Genomic DNA, 26,559 nt, shown 5'->3' with positions numbered 1-26,559 from the left:
AACCTGATCTATGGCTAGAAATCGAAAACAATGGTGGGGAAACTGATTGATATGTTTTGCATTATTAAGATTTTCTTTGTTAATATCCTATACATGCTGATAAATACATTTCCTAAAGACATTCTTTGTTTTGCCTATATAATAGTTGTCACAACCCTGGAACATAGCAATGTATATTCTTACTACCACAGTTAAATTTATGGTTCAAAAACACAACTCCAAATCCTGGGATTTTTACACTACCTCCTTCTAATATGTACTGGCATTGTGAGCAATGTCCACACTTTATCATCTTGCTCTTCTTATAGTATCTGTTCCCTTCTTTACTTCTTTCCAACATACTTTTAAAACTAAAACTAACGCATGGTGAGTGATATACAAGGATTTTACAAAGAGGGAGACATCTTGAAAGAAATATTGCTAAGGAGAGGTTACTCAGTCTGGTTTATAGACCCTATTTTGGAAGAAGTTACAGAAAAAAGAGAGGCAGGACACTTCTTTCCGCTATTAGGTACAGGTATAGAGGTAGAGGCTCCCCTTAGTGATATCTCCATAAATAGAGAATTAGTGAAAAATTTAACAACACAATTATGTTGACATTTAATCCCCAGTTCTATGGGATAAAAGACATCCTCAATAAGAACTGGTTGATCTTTAGAGGGGAAGAGGAGTTTACTAAAAAGATGGGGGAACAAACTGTGGTGGTGTATAAAAAAGACCTGAATTTTAAAAGTATGTTTGAAAGAAGTAAAGAAAACAGCTGAAAATGCCACTTATAGTCAATTGCAATTTATAGAGAACATGGTTCCTAATACACTCGTAGGGCAAACTGAGATAATGTATGATTGCAGTAAATGAATGCGTGTTAGTCACCTTGTGATGTTGATGCATGGGTGGTAGAAGTTGTGGTGTTGCCTGTGGTGGCCACAGCAGTTACAGACACACTGGAATCATTTGTGTGAGCAATACTGGAAACACCTGTGAAGAAATTATCAAGAACATCTAGTTACTCAAAATGTATATTTTTTGACATGTTATTTAAATACACATCTGACTTAAGAAGATATGTGTTGCTTTCTTGAAGAACACAAACAGAATGGTTTGAAGGTAAAGGTATATCTTGCAGAGAATACCGCTGCTCTAGAACAGACTCCCCAGCCACATAAAAGGAAGTTCATCCCTATCTATATTCAAGCACAAAGTGGATCTATGAATGGGAAACAGAAAATTTACTCCAGGACTTCCCCTATACTACTAACATATAGAGGCAGCTCCTAAATGCTTTATCCCATGTATGGGTTCTCCTTAAATTATCTATTAGATGATCTCAGTTATTCTCATTGGGGTAATATATAATTATCAACTATGGGATGGCTAAGGCCAATCTTTAACCAAATGGGACAGGTTAATTTGAGCACAAGAAAAAGGAAACTGGCTAGTTTTAAAATGGCCCACAACGGCAGCTAGCCTAATACTTACCCATGAAGATACGTACTTATGAATTATACTGTAAGCTGGGCTCTTCTAAAGAACAATGCACCACACTCACACAACAAACAGTTTAAAGATTTTTCTTGGGGGAGGGAGGGTGAGTTCTATCACCTCTCTGTGCAAGGAGATTTCTCCGGTACTGTTACTTTGATTACAATCAGTGCTGTCTTGCAATCTGTGTGCAAAGGCTGAACATATTCTGCAAAGCTAATTTAGTATCTGAATCAGAAATGTCAGTAATCAGTTTTATTACGTTTCAAATTTAGAAAGAATGTATCTAGTTATCTGAGTCTAGTAATTAACTGCACAGAAAGACACAGTGGCAGAAGTGTATGCTTTCTGTCTATATCTAGCCATGACCTTACTGTCTGTCATTTGTTAAAGCAGTAGAAGGCACTAGTTCAGAAGCTTTATCAGATTCTAGTGAAACCACTGCTGGATTGGAGGATGGATTTTTGTACAAATATTTAATGACAAATACTTTATCAAACCCCTCTGTTTTTTTAGGCATAGAGGGCTTCTGATTCAGGTGCCGCAGAAACAGACAAGAAAGTGCCCTCCAAAGCCTCAAAAGCAGGATGAATTTCAGAGGGATTTTGAAGTTCCGTATGTACTAAGTTATAATACTTTTTTTGTTTTTGTATATCAGACTCTTGATTTTTTTCTTTGTTGAAGTGCTGCATCATTTTATGAATAGTATCATCAAAATATAGTGTTTTTTATAAAGACAGGAGTCAATGAAACCAGTGCTTCTGTGGGGGTTAAAGCTCAGAAACGTAGACCAAATACTCATGTTCAGAATATGAAGCTAAATTATCTTCAGAGGGAAGTACCTGTCTTTCATTTTTAAGGGGTGTAACGTAAAATTAGAAGAAAGAAATTGAGTAGGTTGTAGAGAAGTACAGGCTTTAAAAATGCTCTGCGAAAATTTGAATTAAGTCACATGCACACTCCTGATTAAAGAAAATGAGTGGAGGAAAGTGCACATAGGTGCCTAGGTTCATTGGTTCATACTATGCTATCTGCCCTAGGGCATTTATAAGCCTAGCCAGAGTTGTGTGGCTTTCGCCGTGCCTCTGTCCAGCAGTGATACAGAGATGATCCCCGGGGTAAACCTACGATATCCCATCCACTGGTCAAGATTCCTCTTGAACAGAACCAGCGAGGTGCTCTGTCTCACATGGACCGGGATTCTGTTCCACATCATAGGGAGTCTCTGGGTGATGAATCTGTCCCTCCAGCATGTCCTATTTATATCTGTGTTGAGGTTTAAGTCTCTTGCTCTTGTGGCTCTGGTGGATTTGGATTTTTTGAGGTGGAGCATGTCCATTAATTCCGGGTTGGACATGGCCTTGTATGTCAGGCACAGGTCACATCTGAGCAGATGGTATGCGACTGAATAGAGTTGGAGTTTCTTCAGTTGGGCAGCATATGGCATATTTTTGAGCCCCTTTATCCTTTTGGTGAGGAACTTTTGGGGTCTTTCCAATTGCTGCAGGTTTCGGGTAAGATACATTCCGAATGGGGCATTGTACTCAATCATTGGTCTGATAAGTGAAGAGTACAGGGGAACAATGACCTCCCTTGATCTGGATGTGAATCCCTTCATAATCAGGTGGGCAATGTAGAAGGTCCTCCTAACCACTTTGGCAATGTGAGTGTCAAAAGAAAGGTTACTGTCAACTTGGGTCCCCAGGTCCCTGATAATCTCTTTTGTGCTTAATGGATTGCCACCTATGTGGTAACTTGGGGTTACCTTGTTTTTACCAAAGGGTATGACTATACATTTTTTGGCGTTTAGCTTAAGGCCATGGCTCTGGCACCAGTTATCCGTTTCTATGAGACCTCTGTGAAGGATATCTGTGTCTGATGGATTTTCAACTATGGCGCCCAGTTTGCAGTCATCTGCAAACTTTGTCAGCCACAATCCTCCTATGTTTGCCTGCACTTCTGAAAAGTAGATGACGAACAAGAGGGTGCCCAGGACTGAGCCCAGTGGGACATCGCTTGTGACCGGCTTGGAGTCTAACATGGCACCAGCAACTCTAACCCTGTGTGTTCTGTCCTTGAGCCAGTTTGCAACCCATCTTGTGACATATGGGTTTACATTTAAGCTGGTGAGCTTTTCTATGATACCCGAGTGGGGTATTGTGTCGAAAGCTTTTGCAAGGTCAAGGTAGGCTGTGTGAAGTGCCTTACCCTCATCAATGGCCTTGGTGACTGTTTCAAAAAAGTCGACCAAGTTCACGAGGCATGATCTGCCCTTGACAAAGCCGAATTGGGTGGGATCCAATGTCTGTAGGTCTCCTATGTCTTTATTTATGAGTTCCATTATGATCCTCTCCATAGCTTTGCAGACCAGGCTTGTTAAGCTTATGGGCCGGTAATTACCAGGGTCCGTAGAAGCACCGCCTTTGTGGAGTGGGACCACAGTTGTGACGCCACTCTTTGGCACGATCCTGTGGTAAGGCTAAGATTAAATAGCAGCCTTATGTGTGGGTTTAGTTCCTCATTGAGTTCATGTAGCACACAGCTGGGGACACCATCCGGTCACATTGATGCTGTGTTTTTAGCTCTAGAGAGAGCAGCTCTCACCTGGGCATTTGACATGATTGGGAGGCTACGCTCTGCTGGGATAGATATTTCTCCTTTTGGGGGGGGGGGAGGGGAGAAATTTTCACTGAACCTGTCTGCCAGTATGTTTGCAATGTCTGTGGGTTCAGTGATTTTTGTATCATTTTGGACAAATTCTGAGCATATCTGGTAGTTTCCACCCAGATTTCTAACATAGCTAAAGAAGGCCTTATGATTGTCTTTTGAGTCCTTGGCGATTTTTCTCTCAAAGTTGGCCTTGGATGATTTTATGAGTGATCGTAGTTTTTTTACTGGTATTGATCAGAGATGTCTTCCCTTTTAGGGATTTTGCTCTATCTTGTAGTAGCTTTCTCCTCTTGTTGTAAAGTTTGTTTATGGCTGGGGTCCACCAGATCGGGCGCTTGCCTTTGGTGGAAAGGGTCTTGATTTTATTTGGGATTGCTTGATCCATGCAATCCTGGAGGTGCTCGTAGAAAGCATTTGCAAGGGATTCAGCAGCGTGGGCTGTGGTTTCCAATGGCTCAGGGGCCTTGAAGGATACCACACCAGTCTTAAGAAGTAAGAAGTTGGCCTAATGTACTCTATTTGTAGCAGAACATACATGTCCTAAGCATGTGTGGTAGACTAGGAAGTCTTCCCCAGCTACTCAACATGGTGAGAAGACAATACACAGAAAAATATAACACCATTATTTAAAAAGGTAAGTGATTTCTTCTTCTTAAAAACAGAGGTACTGTATAATAACAATAATCCATGATGTTTCACATCATGTCAGATCAGTAAACCAAACATTACACACAATGTGTGTGTGTGTGTGTGTGTGTGTGTGTGTGTGTGTGTGTGTGTGTGTGTGTGTGTGTGTGTGTGTGTGTGTGTGTATGGTGTGTGTGTGTGTGTGTGTGTGTGTGTGTGTGTGTGTGTGTGTGTGTGTGTGTGTGTGTGTGTGTGTGTGTGTGTGTGTGTGTGTGTGTGTGTGTGTGTGTGTGTGTGTGTGTGTGTGTGTGTGTGTGTGTATATGTGTGTGTGTGTGTGTGTGTGTGTGTGTGTGTGTGTGTGTGTGTGTGTGTGTGTGCATGTGTGTGTGTGTTTGTGTATATGTTTGGTGTGTGTGTGTGTGTGTGTGTGTGTGTGTGTGTGTGTGTGTGTGTGTGTGTGTGTGTGTGTGTGTGTGTGTGTGTGTGTGTGTGTGTGTGTGTGTGTGTGTGTGTGTGTGTGTGTGTGTGTGTGTGTGTGTGTGTTAGCAGGGGCAGAGTCTTCTTGAAATGTATCGCCAATTGGTAGACTCTCAACTGCATTTTCTACTGCAGACTCATAAGACTGACGTTGCTACTGAGCAATGATGCTACAAAATGTAGTTCTTCTACAACACTGACCCTGCCAAATGTTGGTTATAAAAGTCAAGACCCTGTGGAAGGATTATAAGTTAACTATCTTCTCTTATACAGCCATTAGTTTTCATTTCTGCCATTGACAAAGATACAGGAGCTTAAGTAGCAAGTCCTTGGTCTGATAGTATTAGTATCTTTGGGATCTACCCTTCTTCTGATGTTTAGATGGATACCTAGCTGCATACTAGGTCTCTAGTGTGCATAGCAATGGAGGAACCAAGCAAGGAGGTGGGATGAATAAAAAGGTATTGGATGCTTGTCTCTCCAAGGGGAGGGGTGCGGGGGTTGCATGCACATGGCGGCACAATGGGCAGTGCTAACGTGCCATTGGAGACAAATAAGCTCATTGATTCTGCATTGGGGAGTGGGCAAGAATTTCTGAGGGAACATCCCATTCCAATGCAAGGGGATATCTTCCTCTGTCATTCCGCTGAACATCACTTCCTTATGCATCAGTAGGTGTATGTGTAGGGAATGAGGAGATCAAAAGAGGAAAAAAACTCAAATGATACCTGAGGGCTGTCTAAATTATGGTCCCTCCTGATCAATCCTTGCCCCATTGATGGTGAACAAATGGGACGACTGACTATGGGTGAAACTGATGGGCAGCAGCTATCAGAGGCAAACGGTACAAAGAAAAATTATGCAATACCCAAACTTTGAGCTGGGAGCTCTCACCCTCAGCAATTCCACCTATTATTTCATTGCACGCTATAGCTTTCTATCAGAGTCCCCTAAACATCATGGAACCTGCCTCAAAACAATTGATTAGTTTAAATATACAGGGGACTTCATCTACCCAAACATTAATTTCTACAGTTACACCTCTAAAAAAAGATACAGTCAGTATTTACTACATTTTGTTAATACCGATGCTCTGGAGCAAATTATACAACTAACCACTAAAGAGCCTAATATCCTTAACCTGGTCCTTGCTAACCTAGGTTCTGCTTCTACCCCATCCCACATCTCCTCATCCTTTGTTAAATCTGACCACAAACCAGTCATCTTCTCTGTCAGCCCTACTGCACCACCCCGTCACTAAATGAGACTGCCTTCAGGGAATTCTTCATGGAAGACCTAGTACAGCTTGTAGAAGACCTATGCTAATCTGCCAACAAACTGCCTCAAGTGAACCTAAATGATGCAGCTGCCACATTCAGCTTCAACTTTTACCAGTACATAAATAGATGCAGTACTTGCCCACCCTAAATATAACAAGGAATAAACATTTCTGGTGGGAACTCACAAAATTAAGAAAATGTACAACATGTACTGTTTGAAAACTTAACACACTGTACAACATGTACTGTTTGAAAACTTAACACAAATGTACTGCAAGGTTCCTTGCTAGGTTTAATACTATTCTTCTTTGAAAATGATTTTTCAAAGCACTAACATTTCTTAAATTAATAATAAATGCAAACAGTATGCTGCTCCTGCAAATCCAGTGCAAGGCACTCTAACCTACATACCTGCTATCTTGAAATGGTAACAGTGGCCGTGAACACTGTTTGCACACTGCTTATCTGAAGCTGCCAAGGCTTTTGGCATTATCCCCCATGCTGGCATTACTAAAAAAGTATACAAACAATGTATACTCATAATTTGTCCACCGGATTGCAAACTAGCTAGCCAACAGAGTCCCTGTTTGTGAAAGTTGCTGGTACCCTCTCTGAAAATAAATCTGTAAATAGTGGGTGTGATGTTTACCCCAGAATCAGTGCTCTCTCCTGTTTGGCATTAATTCTGCAGATATGCATGCCAATATCCTAGAAGTATGGTTTATCAAGTTTGCTGATGACTGCAACTTAGGCACTATCAGCGAATGAGCAAACTGTGCATTAAACCCTGATTGGAGAAGGTACAGATGTGTAAGATTAACTAACCATAACAGTAATTATTTGAATGATCACTGCTGCAGTAGCCTTAGCTATATGGGTAATATCCTGACTAGGATATGACAGCTGTCCATTTTCCAGAGCTTCAGGACACCTTCCATGCACCCAACTGTCAATATGCTCTAGCTTACTCTAAAGATATGTTTGGGCATGAAGATCTTCAGAGCTTTCCTGCTGGCAGAGAGAAGAAGCCAAGCCCTGAAAAGACAATGCTAGGAGCAAAAAAAAAAAAAAATTAAATGGTTATAGCCTGGTGCAAAAAACATATCAAAAACAATAGGGATGGAGGAAGGGAGTGGCTACCGCTGTAGTGATCATCTGAACATCTACTGTTATGGTAAGCTGAACTTGCACAACTGTACTGTGTTCATCATGATATTGATCACTGCCTTAGCGATATTGGTAGATTTGCATAGCTAGCTACATTTGGGAGGTGGAAGGAGAAGAGTCCAGGAGCCCCTGCAGAATTTTTCTAGCAAAGCTTGATCTAGACTTAGAAAAGGGATCAAGTTTACAGTGCTTTGTAAAAGTATATAAAGAGGATAAAGTAGAAGCTTCAAGAAAACTTCTAGAAGATAACCTTATCAAAAGAGCCATAGATGAAGCCTAGACCCTGGTATAATGTACCTTCATCCTGCTTGGAATGGTTTTGTTATGGTGAGTATAACAAAAGGTAATAGCCTTTGACAACAAACTGGTAACAGTCTGTTCTGACACAGGTGAATGAAAATTGATACAAAAATCTGAAAGATTTCATTCTGTCAAGATAGTACCTCATTTGTCTGTGGACAGTCAAGGTATGGAGGATCCATTCTGCCTCATTTTAGGCTGAGGAAAGAAACTGGGGAGATGCATAGTTTGACTTAAGGCAAACTCGGATACTATTTCAGACATAAAAGAAGGATTCGTTCTCAAAGTAACCCTGTCCTTATGGAAAATGAGATAAGACTGACTCTCCATAAGAGCATGCAAAACAAATATCCTTTTTGCAGAGGTCAACAATCAGTAAAACTGTTTTTCATGTTAAGAACCTCAACCCAGCCATATTAGTTGATTCAAAGGAAGCAAGTATTCAATTCGCTAACACAAAAATAAGATCCCAAGCAGGGACTACTGGTTTTCGTGCAGATCACTTATGCAAAACCCCTTTCAAGAACATTTTGATTTGAGACTGCACTTAAAGAAGAGGATTCATGAAAAGACGTGCTGAAATGGCCAATTAATAAACCTTAATAGAGGAATAAGAAAGGCTATATTGACACAATGTTATAAGTAGTAAAAAATATTCATAGTTCATGTTAGATATTTTAAAACATTTAAAACATTAATATAGTTATTTATGTATTTATATATTCATATTATTATTTATTTATTTACTTACATATATTTATATATATTTACATATTTATACATCATATATTTATTAGATATCTATTTTTGATGTTAACTAACAATAATATATTTAATATAGTTGGAAATTGGTTAACACAATAAGATTGTCGCAAAACAAAATTTATGTGCATGTTTACAGACACACAAATTATATGTTATTAAATGAATATTTTTAAAACTTTTAATACAAGTTTTAATAGATTTCAAGTTAAGGTTGCTTACTGTCAAATCAATACTATAACACTGAAGCTTTATGTGATTTCGACAACATTTGACCAGACACAAATTTTCCCTTTAAGTTGAATAATAAAAGATACGTTAGAATAACTATCGCTAACTTAAAATTTATATTTATGAGGTTTGAGCAAAGATAATGTGTACGAAACAATATGTTATTTAGGTCCAGCTTACATCTAAAAATATACTACATTCTGTTAAAGGTTCCAGTTTGTAGGAACAAATATTACGCGATCATTTATTCTCAAAACAGTATCACTTCTAATATCTGAAGAGAATGAATTATCTAATATATTTTTTGACTTTTAATAATTCACAGCTAACAAAATAAGCAGAGAACAAAATAAGAAGTAGAAGTCAGTTAATTTTATTTAAGAGCTAATATCTGGTTTCATGGCCAAATGCACCCGCGGCAGTTAACAGGATAGCGGATGGGTTCTGTTAAAATACTACCTTTGATTTACATTTTAACACAAACATTGGGCTCAAGAACATTTTTAGTATTGAGAGCAACAGTTTGTTAGTTATAGCGCAATGTACTACAAAACAGTATTGTTTAACAAGTACAATTAATAGTGTTTTAGAATGTATCACAACAGAAATGTTTTAAAATAATGTTTGACGAAAATTTATTTTAACTGAATACGCTCAGCAGTTGTTTTTCTTAAGCATTAACGAAATACCATCCAATAATTGATTTAATTGGATTGTTAAAACTTTTTTAATTGAATAATTGAATTAGTAGTATTGTATTTAAGCAAGCAAAGTAATGGTAATAATTTATCTTGAAAAAGCCCGTCACAGGAACGGGTGAAAGCGCTTGATTTATTTCTTGTTTTTATGTTGGACTCTACTATCACTGAGTGTTTCACCTTCCGTGTGTTTTTATTCTTGCTTGGCATTAAAGGATTTTCATTAACGGAGAAGTATTCTATGACTACAAGACCTCTTAGACTTGTAAGAAGAAGTTTATTGGGCATCTGTGCTTCTGCAAACTTTTTTCTAGCTGCTTTTTGGGACATTGTTCGTGTTTTGTGAAAGGCTATAGGATAGTAACTCACACAAATATTGTATAACCAGAGAACAACTAGCACTAAATGGGTGCTGGTTATGCTTTTGACACCGTCAAGAAAATGTTTTGCATTTGCTAATATATGACTTTCAAGTTCCATGCTCTCTTGCCTCCATTAGTACCTGCATGTCCTCAGTAAATGGTTCCTTGGATAGGAGGAATTTCCTTCTACTACTATCTGTAACTTGATGAATGAATGAATTTCTGAACTATTTGTCTGAAACAACCCATTGCTAAAGAGAAAAATGGAGATTCAGACCTTCTGGGGAAAAAAGGAGCAAGGATGGGAGGGGGGTCACAAGATCACCTGAAAAATCATTTAGACTTGTTGAACTATCCTTGGTATTGGGAAGTTCAAAACTTCTTTTTGGAACCCCCTTCCCATTTCTTCTTAAATGTCTGCATACCTGAAAATTATTGAGACTGTTTATTCTGATTTTTGATAAAATTGTATGAGAGGATATAAAATCACTCAGACAAATTGGAAAGGATGGCTGAACAATTTGAAAGACTCCTTGAATCAGCTTGCCCCTTTCATCACACGTTCTGATCATCTCTACAGCAGTAAGGCCAAATACTAAATCTCTATCCAAGGGAGAATTTAAAATCTCATTTTTAACATCATGTGGGAGGTTCTGAAATTGCAACTATGCAAAACTCCCAAAACAATACCAGTGGACATAGCCTTGGAAAAAGTACCAACAGAGTCATACATACATTCTAAACAATGAGTAGTGTGACCTGAGCAATAGAAAAAACTAAGTTATTTAAAGTAAAACTTTTCATCACAAGAAGAAATTACAAATAAAACATTTCTCATACTTTCACAATTTGTCAAAACAAACTTTAACATACCAGCCTGACAATGTAAAATTCTGTAAAATCAAAGCTGCAGAAGTATATGTGTTTTTCCCCACACATATCAATAATTCTCCCATCCTTAATACAAAGAGTAGGATTGCAATTAACTAAATGCTTAGCCGCATTGGGATCAACTAAAAATTTAGCTGCTGGTCCAGTTTAGAAATACTGAATCAAATTTTAAAAGACTAAGGAAGTTTATGCGTCCTATCATGCTTTTTAGGGGCAGCTGGCTGACTATCAGGAAAACTGCAGGTAGTAAGACACACATCCTTTAAAGCAGACCGAACAGGAGCAATGGGTGAAGGTTATGGAAAATCTTTCTGTAACAATTCAAAATATTTTTTGAAGGTTAAGAGAAACCTCAGTGTTCTTTCACTGAAAACATGGGCACATTCTAGCAATAGTCTCAGAAAAAGAGTCATAAAATAACAAAGAAGAATGAACTCCAAGGTTGAAACTGGACTCTGCAACCTTTTATTGAGTGCTTTCATCAGTATTACACTTGACTTAATCAGAATAAAACCAATTAATTTGCAGCTTCCTTTATAGCCAGGCTGGATCATGTGACACACTTCAATTAAAGCCAAAATGTGTTTCTAACACCCTAAAATTTTTTATAAAATAGTCACAACACACGTACACTATTTTTACAAAAATAAATAATGCTAATTCTTGTTATTGATATGCAAAACTATTACATAAAACCAAAAGTTGTATAATCAACCTGCACTAACAAAATAAAAATAAGAAGGTATAACACGGTTTACTATCAAATAATTGAAAATCAAAAGACTGAATCCCAAAAAGACTGAAAATTCAAAATATTGAATTGTGGAATTTGCCCCTTCTCCACTGTTGTACATTCTTGGAGTTGGTATATATAGTTAGCAGGGGGTGTGGCGGGCGCAGCCCCTCACATGAGGGGAGCAGGGGGGCTTGCCTCTTGCATTAAAATGTATTCAGTATTTTACATTTACAGTCTTTTTGGGATTCAGTCTTTTGAATTTCAGTCATTTGATAGTAAACAGTATAACACATACCCAATCTGTGCATGCAAAAATACGTTAACCATTACTTAAAGATTTTTAGCCCTAAATTGGAACACTTACAAGTGAAAATCAGCCTTTAGTTTTAAATAACTAGATAGGGAAACTACGTCATTCAGCCCATGTGGGTTGGTGGCATTAACCTTCAATTGCCACATAAGTTCTTTATACTCAAGAAACAGATCCACAGGGCCACCCATACTGTTATTCTCAACCTGATCTATGGCTAGAAATCGAAAACAATGTTGGGGAAACTGATTGATATGTTTTGCCAGTGCATTATTAAAATTTTCTTTGTTAATATCATATACATGCTGATGAATACATTTCCTAAAGGCATTCTTTGTTTTGCCTATATAATAGTTGTCACAACCCTGGAACATAGCAATGTATATTCTTACTACCACAGTTAAATTTATGGTTCAAAAACACAACTCCAAATCCTGGGATTTTTACACTACCTCCTTCGAATATGTACTGGCATTGTGAGCAATGTCCACACTTTATCATCTTGCTCTTCTTATAGTAACTTTTCCCTTTTTTACTTCTTTCCAACATACTTTTAAAACTAAAACTAACGCATGGTGAGTGATATACAAGGATTTTACAAAGAGGGAGACATCTTGAAAGAAATATTGCTAAGGAGAGGTTACTCAGTCTGGTTTATAGACCCTATTTTGGAAGAAGTTACAGAAAAAAGAGAGGCAGGACACTTCTTTCCGCTATTAGGTACAGGTATAGAGGCAGATGCTCCCCTTAGTTATATCTCCATAAATAGAGAATTAGTGAAAAATTTAACAACACAATTATGTTGACATTTAATCCCCAGTTCTATGGGATAAAAGACATCCTCAATAAGAACTGGTTGATCTTTAGAGGTGAAGAGGAGTTTACTAAAAAGATGGGGGAACAAACTGTGGTGGTGTATAAAAAAGACCTGAATTTTAAAAGTATGTTTGAAAGAAGTAAAGAAAACAGCTGAAAATGCCACTTATAGTCAATTGCAATTTATAGAGAACATGGTTCCTAATACACTCGTAGGGCAAACTGAGATAATGTATGATTGCAGTAAATGAATGCGTGTTAGTCACCTTGTGATGTTGATGCATGGGTGGTAGAAGTTGTGGTGTTGCCTGTGGTGGCCACAGCAGTTACAGACACACTGGAATCATTTGTGTGAGCAATACTGGAAACACCTGTGAAGAAATTATCAAGAACATCTAGTTACTCAAAATGTATATTTTTTGACATGTTATTTAAATACACATCTGACTTAAGAAGATATGCCTTGATTTCTTGAATAACACAAACAGAATGGTTTGAAGGTAAAGGTATATCTTGCAGAGAATACCGCTGCTCTAGAACAGACTCCCCAGCCACATAAAAGGAAGTTCATCCCTATCTATATTCAAGCACAAAGTGGATCTATGAATGGGAAACAGAAAATTTACTCCAGGACTTCCCCTATACTACTAACATATAGAGGCAGCTCCTAAACGCTTTTTCCCATGTATGGGTTCTCCTTAAATTATCTATTAGATGATCTCAGTTATTCTCATTGGGGTAATATGTAATTATCAACTATGGGATGGCTAAGGCCAATCTTTAACCAAATGGGACAGGTTAATTTGAGTACAAGAAAAAGGAAACTGGCTAGTCTTAAAATGGCCCACAACAGCAGCTAGCCTAATACTTACCCAGGAAGTTATATATTTATGAATTATACTGTAAGCTGGGCTCTTCTATAGAACAATGCAGCACACTCACACAACAAACAGTTTTAAGATTTTTCTTGGGGTGGGGGGGTGGGTTCTATCACCTCTCTGTGCAAGGAGATTTCTCCAGTACTGTTACTTTAATTACAATCAGTGCTGTCTTGCAATCTGTGTGCAAAGGCTGAACATATTCTGCAAAGCTAATTTAGTATCTGAATCAGAAATGTCAGTAATCAGTTTTATTACGTTTCAAAGTTTGAAAGAATGTATCTAGTTATCTGAGTCTAGTAATTAACTGCACAGAAAGACACAGTGGCAGAAGTGTATGCTTTCTGTCTATATCTAGCCATGACCTTACTGTCTGTCATTTGTTAAAGCAGTAGAAAAGGCACTAGTTCAGAAGCTTTATCAGATACTATTGAAACCACTGCTGGATTGGAGGATTCATTTTTGTACAAATATTTAATAATGATAAATACTTTATAAAACCCTTCTGTTTTTTTAGGCAGAGAGGGTTTCTGATTCAGGTGCTGTAGAAACAGACAAGAAACTGCCATCCAAAGGCTCAAAGACAGGAAGAATTTCAGAGGGATTTTGAAGTTCCGTATATACTAAGTTATAATACTTTTTTTGTTTTTCTATATCAGACTCTTGATTTTTTTCTCTGTTGAAATGCTGCATTATTTTATGAATAGTTTTATTATTATTTATTTTTTTTAATTATTATTTAACATTTGTTAACCGGGAAAGTCTGACTTGGAACAAAGCCAATTTTCAGCGGAGGCCTGTGGAGAAGGCTCCAATATCACCAAAATATAGTGTTTCTTATAAAGACAGGAGACAATGAAACTGCTGCTTCTTTGGGGATTAAAGCTCAGAGAAGTAGACCAAATACTCATGTTCAGAATATGAAGATAAATTATTGTCAGAGGAAGTACCTGTCTTTCATTTTTGAGGGGTGTAAAGTAGAATTAGAAGTAAGAAATTGAGAAGGTTGTAGGGAAGTACAGGCTTTAAAACTACTCTTCGAAAATTTGAACTACCCTTGTTGTGGAGCCCTAGCATTAAGTCACATGCACACTCCTGATTACTTTAAAGAAAAAGAGTGGAGGAAAGTGCACATGGCCTAATGTACTCTATTTGTAGCAGGGCATACATGTCTTAAGCATGTGTGGTAGATTAGGAAGCCTTCCCCAGCTACTCAACATGGTGAGAAGACAATACAGAGAAAAATATAACACCATTATTTAAAAAGGTAAGTGATTTCTTCTTCTTAAAAACAGAGGTACTGTATAATAACAATAATCCATGATGTTTCACATCATGTCAGATCAGTAAACCAAACATTACACACAGTGTGTGTGTGTGTGTGTGTGTGTGTGTGTGTGTGTGTGTGTGTGTGTGTGTGTGTGTGTGTGTGTGTGTGTGTGTGTGTGTGTGTGTGTGTTAGCAGGGGCAGAGTCTTCTTGAAATGTATCGCCAATTGGTAGACTCTCAACAGCATTTTCTGCTGCAGACTCATAAAACTGACATTGCTACTGAACAATGATGCTAGAAAATGTAGTTCTTGTAGACCACTGACCCTGCCAAATGTTGGTTATAAAAGTCATGACCCTGTGGAAAGATTATAAGTTAACTATCTTCTCTTATACAGACATTAGCGTTCATTTCTGCCATTGACAAAGATACAGGAGAATAAGTAGCAAGTCCTTGGTCTGATAGTATTAGTATCTTTGGGATCTACCCTTCTTCTGATGTTTAGATGGATACCTAGCTGCATCCTAGGTCACTAGTGGCCATAGCAATGGAGGAGCCAAGCAGGGAGGTGGGATGAATAAAAAGGTATTGGATGCTTGTCTCTCAAAGGGGAGGGGTGCAGGGGTTGCATGCACTTGGAGGCACAATGGCCAGTGCTAACGTGCAGGTGGAGACCAATAAGCTCATTGATTCTGCCTTCCGGAGTGGGCAAGAATGTCTGAGGGAACATCCCATTCCAAAGCAAGGGGATATCTTCCTCTGTCATTCCGCTGAACATCACTTCCTTATGCATCACTGGGTGTTTGTGTAGGGAATGAGGAGATCAAAAGAGGAAAAAAGCTCAAATGATACCTGAGGGCTGTCTAAATTATGGTCCCTCCTGATCAATCCTTGCCTCATTGAAGGAGAACAAATGGGGCGACTGACTATGGGTGAAACTGATGGGCAGCAGCTATCAGAGGCAAACGGTACAAAGAAAAATTATGCAATACCCAAACTTTGAGCTGGGAGCTCTCACCCTCAGCAATTCCACCTATTATTTCATTGCATGCTATAGCTTTCTATCACAGTCCCTTAAAGATCATGGAACCTGCCTCAAAACAATTGATTAGTTTAAATATATAGGGGACTTCATCTACCCAAAGATTAATTTCTCCAGTTACACCTCTAAAAATGGATACAGTCAGTTTTTACTACATTTTGTTAATACCGATGCTCTGGAGCAAATTATACAACTAGCCACTAGAGAGCCTAATATCCTTAACCTGGTCCTTGCTAACCTAGGTTCTGCTTCTACCCCATCCCACATCTCCTCATCCTTTGTTAAATCTGACCACAAACCAGTCATCTTCTCTGTCAGCCCTACTGCACCACCCCGTCACTAAATGAGACTGCCTTCAGGGAATTCTTCATGGAAGACCTAGTTCAGCTTGTAGAAGACCTATGCAAAACTCCCAACAAACTGCCTCAAGTGAACCTAAATGAGACAGCTGCCACATTCAGCTTCAACTTTTACCAGTACATAAATAGATGCAGTACCTGCCCACCCTAAATATAACAAGGAATAAACATCCCTGGTGGGAACTCACAATATTAAGAAACTGTACAACATGTACTGTTTGAAAACTTAACACAAATGTACTGCAAGGTTCTGTGCTAGGTTTAATACTATTCTTCTTTGAAAACGATTTTTCAAAGAACTAACATTTCTTAAATTAATAATAAATGCAAACAGTATGCTGCAACTGCAAATCCAGTACAAGCCACTCTAACCTACATACCTGCTATCTTGAAATGGTAACAGAGGCTGTGAACACTGTTTGCACACTGCTTATCTGAAGCTGCCAAGGCTTTTGCCATTATCCCCCATGCTGGTTTTACTAAAAAAGTATACAAACTTAATACAAACTCATAATTGGTCCACCAGATCACAAACTAGCTAGCCAACAGATTCCGTGTTTGTGAAAGTTGCTGGTACCCTCTCTGAAAATAAATCTGTAAATAGTGGGGTGTGATGTTTACCCCAGAATCAGTGCTGGGCTCTCTCCTGTTTGGCATTCATTCTGCAGATATACATGCCAGTATCCTAGAAGTATGGTTTATCAAGTTTGCTGATGACTGCAACTTAGGCACCATCAGCAAATGAGCAAACTGTGCATTAAACCCTGATTGGAGAAGGTACAGATGTGTAAGATTAACTAACCATAACAGTAATTATTTGAATGATCACTGCTGCAGTAGCCTTAACTACATCGGTAATATCCTGACAAGGATATGACAGCTGTCCAGTTTCCAGAGCTTCAGGACACCTTCCATGCACCCAGCTGTCAATCTGCTCTAGCTGACTGAAAAGAGATGTTTGGGCATGAAGCTCTTCAGAGCTTTCCTGCTACCAGAGAAAAGAAGCCAAGCCCTGAAAAGACAATGCTAGGAGCAAAAAATAAATAAATGTTTATAGTCTGGCTTAAAAAATATATCAAAAATAAGAAGGATGGAGGAAGAGAGTGGCTACAGCTGTAGTGATCATCTGAACATCTACTGTTATGGTAAGCTCAACTTGCACAACTGTACTGTGTTCATCATGATATTGATCACTGCCTTAGCGATATTGGTAGATTACCATAGCTAGCTACATTTGAGAGGTGGAAGGAGAACATTCCAGGAGCCCCTACAGAATAGTTCTAGCAAAGCTTGATCTAGACTTAGAGAAGGAATCAAGTTTATAGTGCTTTGTAAAAGTATGTAAAGAGGACTAAGTAGCAGCTTCTAGAAAACGTCTAGAATCTAACCTTATCAAAAAAGCCATAGATGAGGCCTAGACCCTTGTAGAGTGTGCCTTAATCCTGCTTGGAATGGTTTTGTTATGGGGAGTATAACAAAAGGTAATAGCCTTTGACAACAATCTGGAAACAGTTTGATTTGGACCAGGTGAATGAACAATTGATCCAAAAGTCTGAAAGATTTCTTTCTTTTAAGATACTGCCTCATTTGTCTGTGGACAGTGAGGGTCACAAGATCTCCTGAATAGTCGTTTAGACTTGTTGAACTATCCTTGGTTTTGGGAAGTTCAAAACTTCTTTTTGGAATCCCCTTGCCTTTTCTTTTTAAATGTCTGCATACCTGAAAATTATTGAGACTGTTTATTCTGATTTTTGACAAAATTGGATGAGAGGATATAAAATTGCTCAGACAAATTGGAAAAGGATGGCTGAAAAATTTGAAAGATTCCCTGAATCAGCTTGCCCCTTTCATGACATGTTCTGATCATCTCTACAGCAGTAAGGCCAAATACTAAATCTCTATCCAAGGGATAATTTAAAATCTCATTTTTAACATCATGTGGCAGGTTCTGAAATTGCAACTATGCAAAACTCCCAAAACAATACCAGTGGACATAGCCTTGGGAAAAGTACCAGCAGAGTCATGCATACATTCTAAACAATGAGTAGTGTGACCTGTGCTTTGAAAAAACTAAGTAATTTAAAGTAAAACTTTTCATCACAAGATGAAATTACAAATAAAACATTTCTCATATGTTCACAATTTGTCAAAACAAACTTTAACATACCAGCCTGACAATTTAAAATTCTGTAAAATCAAAGCTGCAGAAGTATATGTGTTTTTCCCCACACGTATCAATAATTCTCCCATCCTTAATACAAAGAGTAGGATTGCAATTAACTAAATGCTTAGCAACATTGGGATCAACTAAAACTTTAGCTGCTGGTCCAGTTTAGAAATACTGAATCAAATTTTAAAAGACTAGGGAAGTTTATGCGTCCTATCATGCTTTTTAGGGGCAGCTGGCTGACTATCAGGAAAACTGCAGGTAGTAAGACACACATCCTTTAAAGCAGACTGAACAGGAGGAATGGGTGTAGGTTCTGGAAAATCTTTCTGTAACAACTCAAAATATTTTCTGAAGGTATGAGAAACCTCAGTGTTCTTTCACTGAAAACACGGGCACATTCTAGCAATAGTCTCAGAAAAAGAGTCATAAAATAACAAAGAAGAATGAACTCCAAGGTTGAAACTGGACTCTGCAACCTTTTATTGAGTGCTTTCATCAGTATTACACTTGACTTCATCAGAATAAAACCAATTAATTTACATCTTCCTTTTATATCCAGGCTGGATCATGTGACACACTTCAATTAAAGCCAAAATGTGTTTCTAACACCCTAAAATTTTTTATAAAATAGTCACAACACACGTACATTATTTTTACAAAAATAAATAATGCTAATTCTTGTTCTTGACATGCAAAACTATTACATAAAACCACAAGTTGTTAAATCAACCTGCACTAAGAAAATAAAAATAAGACAGTATAACACGGTTTACTATCAAATGACTGAAAACCAAAAGACTGAATCCCAAAAAGACTGAAAATTCAAAATACTGAATGATGGAATTTGCCCCTTCTCCACTGCTGTGCAATCTTGGAGATGGTATATATAGTTAGCAGGGGATGTGGCGGGCGCAGCCCCTCACATGAAGGGATCAGGGGGGCTTGATTCTTGCATTAAAAATGTATTTAGTATTTTAAATTTACAGCCTTTTTGGGATTTAGTCTTTTGAATTTCAGTCATTTGATAGTAAACATTATAACACATACCCAATCTGTGTATGTAAAAATTAGCTAACCATTACTTAAAGATTTTTAGCCCTAAATTGGAACACTTATAAGTGAAAATCAGCCTTTAGTTTTAAATAACTAGATAGGGAAACTACTTCATTCAGCCCATGTGGGTTGGTGGCATTAACCTTCAATTGCCACATAAGTTCATTATAGTTAAGAAACAGATCCACAGGGCCACCCATACTGTTATTCTCAACCTGATCTATGGCTAGAAATCGAAAACAATGTTGGGGAAACTGATTGATATGTTTTGCCAGTGCATTATTAAAATTTTCTTTGTTAATATCATATACATACTGATAAATACGTTTCCCAAAGGCATTCTTTGTTTTTCCTATATAATTGTTGTCACAACTCTGACACATAGCAATGTATATTCTTACTACCACAGTTAAATTTATGGTTCAAAAACACAACTCCAAATCCTGGGATTTTTACGCTACCTCCTTCTAATATGTACTTGTATTGTCAGCAATGTCCACACTTTATCATCTTGCTCTTCTTATAGTATCTGTTCCCTTCTTTACTTCTTTCCAACATACTTTTAAAACTAAAACTAACGCATGGTGAGTGATATACAAGGATTTTACAAAAAGAGAGACATCTTAAAAGAAATATTGCTAAGGAGAGGTTACTCAGTCTGGTTTATAGACCCTATTTTGGAAGAAGTTACAGAAAAAAGAGAGGCAGGACACTTCTTTCCGCTATTAGGTACAGGTATAGAGGTAGAGGCTCCCCTTAGTGATATCTCCATAAATAGAGAATTAGTGAAAAATTTAACAACACAAATATGTTGACATTTAATCCCCAGTTCTATGGGATAAAAAACATACTCAATAAGAACTGGTTGATCTTTAGAGGTGAAGAGGAGTTTACTAAAAAGATGGGGGAACAAACTGTGGTGGTGTATAAAAAAGACCTGAATTTTAAAAGTATGTTTGAAAGAAGTAAAGAAAACAGCTGAAAATGCCACTTATAGTCAATTGCAATTTATAGAGAACATGGTTCCTAATACACTCGTAGGGCAAACTGAGATAATGTATGATTGCAGTAAATGAATGCGTGTTAGTCACCTTGTGATGTTGATGCATGGGTGGTAGAAGTTGTGGTGTTGCCTGTGGTGGCCACAGCAGTTACAGACACACTGGAAGCATTTGTGTTTGCAGTACCAGAAACACCTGTGAAGAAATTATCAAGAACATCTAGTTACTCAAAATGTATATTTTTTGACATGTTATTTAAATACACATCTGACTTAAGAAGATATGTGTTGCTTTCTTGAAGAACACAAACAGAATGGTTTGAAGGTAAAGGTATATCTTGCAGAGAATACCGCTGCTCTAGAACAGACTCCCAACCACATAAAAGGAAGTTCATCCCTATCTATATTCAAGCACAAAGTGGATCTATGAATGGGAAACAGAAAATTTACTCCAGGACTTCCCCTATACTACTAACATATAGAGGCAGCTCCTAAATGCTTTTTCCCATGTATGGGTTCTCCTTAAATTATCTATTAGATGATCTCAGTTATTCTCATTGGGGTAATATATAATTATCAACTATGGGATGGCTAAGGCCAATCTTTAACCAAATGGGACAGGATAATTTGAGCACAAGAAAAAGGAAACTGGCTAGTCTTAAAATGGCTCACAACGGAAGCTAGCCTAATACTTACCCAGGAAGTTATGTACTTATGAATTATACTGTAAGCTGGGCTCTTCTATAGAACAATGCAGCACACTCACACAACAAACAGTTTAAAGATTTTTCTTGGGGAGTGGGCAAGAATGTCTGAGGGAACTTCCCATTCCAAAGCAAGGGAATATCTTCCTCTATCATTCCGTTGAACATCACTTCCTTATGCATCACTTGCTGCATGTGTAGGGAATGATGAGATCAAAAGAGGAAAAAAACTCAAATGATACCTGAGGGCTGTCTAAATTATGGTCCATCCTGATCAATCCTTGCCCCATTGATGGAGAACAAATGGGACGACTGACTTTGGGTGAAACTGATGGGCAGCAGCTATCAGAGGCAAATGGTACAAAGAAAAATTATGCAATACCTTAACTTTGAGGTGGGAGCTCTCACCCTCAGCAATTCCAATTATTATTTCATTGCATGCTATAGCTTTCTATCAGAGTCCCCTAAAGATCATGGAACCTGCCTCAAAACAATTGATTAGTTTAAATATACAGGGGACTTCATCTACCCAAACATTAATTTCTACAGTTACACCTCTAAAAAAAGATACAGTCAGTATTTACTACATTTTGTTAATACCGATGCTCTGGAGCAAATTATACAACTAGCCACTAAAGAGCCTAATATCCTTAACCTGGTCCTTGCTAACCTAGGTTCTGCTTCTACCCCATCCCACATCTCCTCATCCTTTGTTAAATCTGACCACAAACCAGTCATCTTCTCTGTCAGCCCTACTGCACCACCCCGTCACTAAATGAGACTGCCTTCAGGGAATTCTTCATGGAAGACCTAGTTCAGCTTGTAGAAGACCTATGCAAAACTTCCAACAAACTGCCTCAAGTGAACCTAAATGAGACAGCTGCCACATTCAGCTTCAACTTTTTAAATAACAAAAACAAAAAAGCAAGCATATTCCAGAGGTAGCGTTAGAGCCCACACACACTGCGAGTGTTAATATCCAAGTTTATTTTTAGCGCTTTCGAAGGGATCAATGTCCCAACTTCATCAGACAAAAATTCACTACAATACGTTCTCCTTATATAAGAAAATTAAACCACAATCAATCAGTTATTCAGTTTAAGAGGATTACAATGTAGAAAAATGGTATAATTTAAAAATGGCTAAGAAACATTTTCTTTTCTTTACTTTAAAAGCCATGTAACCAAAAACCTATCAACTAGAAGCAATATATATATTAAATGTAAACAGGTCATTTACAATTATATGTAGCATTATATGTAATATATCAAGTGATACAAAAAATCTTATATATATATATATATATATATATATATATATATATATATATATATATATATATAATATATTAAATAACCCTTGTATCTGTTATTAAAAACATTTTTTTAAAAACATTTTTTTTAATGTTTACACATCTCACACATTGCACTAGTGGATGGATGAGCATGCAATTCAAGCCAACTGAAAAATAACTTGATTTTAAAATACGTAACAAAAATGTATACTAACTATAATTTTAATGTGTAAAATTATACTAACTGCAATATGTATATGCAACCGTTCTAATCACTAAACTCCTTGGTGTTTAAAGATGACATATCTAACCCTAAATTGTATAAATATTTGTATTTCATATGTTAATGGGTACTAATTCTACACTAACTAACACGCTAAGGGTATCAAGTGTGTTTAACCCCCCCCCTTACAAGGGACATTAGCCATGTTTGAAAAAATGTGCGAAATTGACTTAAGAACAAATTTAGATATAGTACACAATAAACAAGTTAGTAAGGTTAATATCACAAAAAATGAAATGGAATTTATACAGTTGTTAAATCAATGTAATGTTAGAGTCATGAAACCTGATAAGGGAGGGGGTCTGGTCTTTATGGACCAATATGAATATGAGAAAAGAATGCATGATTACCTGGCTATCGATGCATATTCACATGCTACTACCAATGAGGTCAACGCTGCCTGCAAAAGAATTAGAGGAGTACTTGATGATTTATTTTTAGAAGGTGCCATAAATATAGATACCTATCAGTACTTATCAATGCCTGCCCCTAAAATTCCGACCATCTTTGGTTCACCTAAGTTACATAAAAGTCTTCTAGATCCTCCGTTTAGACCCATAGTGGACGAGAGTGGTTCAATTACTTATGCTTGTGCTAAGCTTACTGATAACATTCTAGAACCTTTGATCAATGATGAGCCTCAGATTTGTAGGGACTCATGGAGTTTCTTGGAAAATATTAATAAGTTGGATTACTCTGATAATTACATTTTTCTCGTCATCGATGTAAAGGATCAGACCCTGGGAGTTACTTGGATCAGGGAATTCATGTTGTACAAAAAAGTAGATGACACTAACATTTATTTGGTCGAAACATTGTTGGACCTAGCTTTGTCAAACAATTACATTATGTTTAATGGGCAATTCTTCCTCCAGAACACAGGGTAGCCATAGGTTCTCCATGCGGAGGGAGTTTTGCAAACAGTGTTGTGGCACATTGGGAAAGGACCCTTTTATTTACTAACAGCATGTTCCAGGAGAATGTATTATGGTATACCAGATATCGAGATGATATGTGCTTTATTTGAAGGGGAAAGCAGAGCATATTGATAGTTTTATTGAAAGTATCACAGCTATGACAGACTTCCTGGAATTTACTTATAATATAGGAGTGGAGGATATTACATATCTTGATGTCAGAGTAACAAAAGATAGAATTAAGCGTAAATTTAAGACCACAATATACAGGAAGCCTACATACTCAAATTCATTTTTACACTTTTTGAGTAGTCATCCCTACCATCAGAAGAGGGCCGTTGTGAAAGGTCAATTCATAAGGGCGGCAAGGATGGTGTCAGATGACATAGACTACACAAATGAATGTGAAACAATTAAAATTATGTTTCTTAGTAGAGGCTATCCAGAAAGCCTTGTTAGGAACATTATCCAGGAAGTGAGTACTAAAAGGAATTTAGGATATTTCAAACCCCTTGTGTCATGTGGTAATAGTAACAGTATTGGCATAACAGCCAATGTGATTAGCGATAATGGAGGGTCCCAAGTTAAAAGTTTGAATTTGAATTTCCTCTTTACGTACAGTATGGACTATAAGAATATAAGGGATATTCTGCTCAAAAATTGGGCTGTTATACTAGAGGATCATACTCTTAGTAAAATTTTGGGCCTAAGGCCAGGTTTTGCGTATAGAAGAGGTCCAAATTTAAAAAAATCTATTAGAGTATAATAGAAGGCAATTACACTCCGCTGGCATGAAAAAATGTGGAGCATGTTCACAATGTAGATATATTGCAGTAGGAAATACAATACGTATAAAGGATAAACTATTTACCATTAATGGTAGGTTCAATTGTGAATCCAAAGGGGTTGTTTATGTTGCCAGCTGTGAATCATGCCCCTCCTACTATATTGGAAAAACAGAGAGGAAGTTGAAGCAAAGAATATATGAGCACCAATATGCTATAAGTAAAGGAGACCCTAACAATGCTCTAGAGAAACACATTATAGAAAATCCAACCCACAAGTTTACCTACGCAGTAGTACAACAGGTAAAATGTGATCCGCGAGGGGGTCCATGGCAACTCATTTTAGAAGAGCAAGAACTTTTGTGGCAAATTCGAATGTTGGAACACATCCCACCCGGGCTAAATGAATATGCATCTATAAAATGCATTCTAAAACTCAAGGCTCTAGGTAGATAATCAGTCCGTAAGCGTTTGTGTTAGACACATGTCCCCCCTTTGTTGTTTCTCTTTTTTGTTTCTCTTCTTTGATTATAGGTTCATAGGTTCATAGGTTCATACTAGGCTATCTGCCCAAGGGCATTTATAAGCCTAGCCCATAGTTATTTGGCTTTCGCCACCCCTTTAGTTTGAATAAAACTATGCCTATTATTTTGCTGTGCCTCTGTCAAGCAGTGACACTGAAGTAATCCCTGGGGTATATCTGTGATCCCCCATCCATTGGTCAAGATTCCTCTTGAACAAGGCCAGCGAGGTGCTCTGCCTCACATGTACCGGGATTTTGTTCCACAGCATAGGGAGTCTCTGGGTAATGAATCTGTCCCTCCAGCACATTCTATTAATAACCGTGTCAAGGTTTAAGTCTCCGCCCTTGTGGTTCTGAGGATCTAGATTTTTGAGGTGAAGCATATTCATCAAATCAGGGTTTGACATGGCCTTATATGTCAGGCACAGGTCACCTCTGAGCAAGCGGTATGAGACTGAATAGAGTTGGAGTTCTTTCAGTCGGGCAGCATAAGACATATTTTTGAGACCCTTTATCCTTTTGGTGAGGAACTTTTGGGGCCTTTCCAGCTGCTGCAGGTGTCGGGTCAGATACATTCCGAATGGGGCATTGTACTCAATCATAGGTCTAATGAGTGATGAGTACAGGGGGGCGATGACCTCCCTTGATCTAGATGTGAATCCCTTCATGATCAGGTGGGCAATGTAGAAGGTTTTCCTAACCACTTTAGCAACATGAGTGTCAAAGGCTACTGTTAACCTGGGTCCCCAGATCCCTGATGACTTCTTCTGTGCTCAGTGGATTGCCACCTATATGGTAGCTAGGGGTAACCTTGTTTTCGAAGGGTATGACTATGCATTTCTTGGCATTTAACTTTAGGCCATGGCTCTGGCACCAGTTATCCGTTTCTGTGAGGCCCTTCTGAAGGATAACTGTGTCAGATGTGTTCGACTATGGCCCAGTTTGCAGTCATCTGCAAACTTTGTCAGCCATAACCCTCCTGTGTTTGCTTGTACTTCAGAAAAGTAGATGCCGAACAAGAGTGGACCCAGGACTGAGCCCTGTGGGACACCACTTGTGACAGGCTTTGAGTCTGACAGGCTCCAGCAACTCTGACCCTGTGGGTTCTGTCACTTAGCCAGTTTGCAACCCATCTTGTGATGTATGGGTTTACATTCAAGCTGATGAGTTTTTCGATGATACCTGAGTGGGGTATTGTGTCAAAGGCCTTTGCCAGGTCAAGGTAGGCTGTATGGACTGCCTTTCCCTCATCAATGGCCTTGGTGACTGTCTCGAAAAGTTGTCGGTAATGTTAATGTCGGTGATTACAGTTGTCGACGGTTTGAATTGTCGATTATTTCGTGCCGTAGCAGTAGTTGTCGATGTAATGACATGTCGATGTAGTGACATGAACCCATACATATATATATATATATATATAAGATTTTTTGTATCACTTGATATATTACATATAATGCTACATATAATTGTA

At 37.9% G+C, this 26,559-nt stretch overlaps 1 protein-coding gene across 1 annotated transcript in view; it reads right to left on the bottom strand.

Moving 5' to 3' along the window:
* LOC122814279 (receptor-type tyrosine-protein phosphatase C-like) overlaps positions 1-26,559 on the bottom strand; it is a 2,027,173-nt gene that overhangs the window by 1,645,565 nt on the left and 355,049 nt on the right. The window contains exons 6-8 of the mRNA XM_044086870.1: positions 20,674-20,778; positions 13,078-13,182; positions 874-978 (exon numbers count right to left, since the gene is read on the bottom strand). Coding sequence (XP_043942805.1) covers positions 874-978; positions 13,078-13,182; positions 20,674-20,778 — 315 coding nt within the window. The remainder of the gene's footprint in view (positions 1-873; positions 979-13,077; positions 13,183-20,673; positions 20,779-26,559) is intronic.

Source organism: Protopterus annectens, chromosome 10.part0 (genome assembly GCF_019279795.1).
Source record: "Protopterus annectens isolate FY-2018-M chromosome 10.part0, PAN1.0, whole genome shotgun sequence".
Lineage (NCBI taxonomy): Eukaryota > Metazoa > Chordata > Ceratodontiformes > Protopteridae > Protopterus > Protopterus annectens.
The sequence above is the reverse complement of the archived record's forward strand: the minus strand, read 5'-3'. Positions and strand labels throughout refer to the sequence as shown.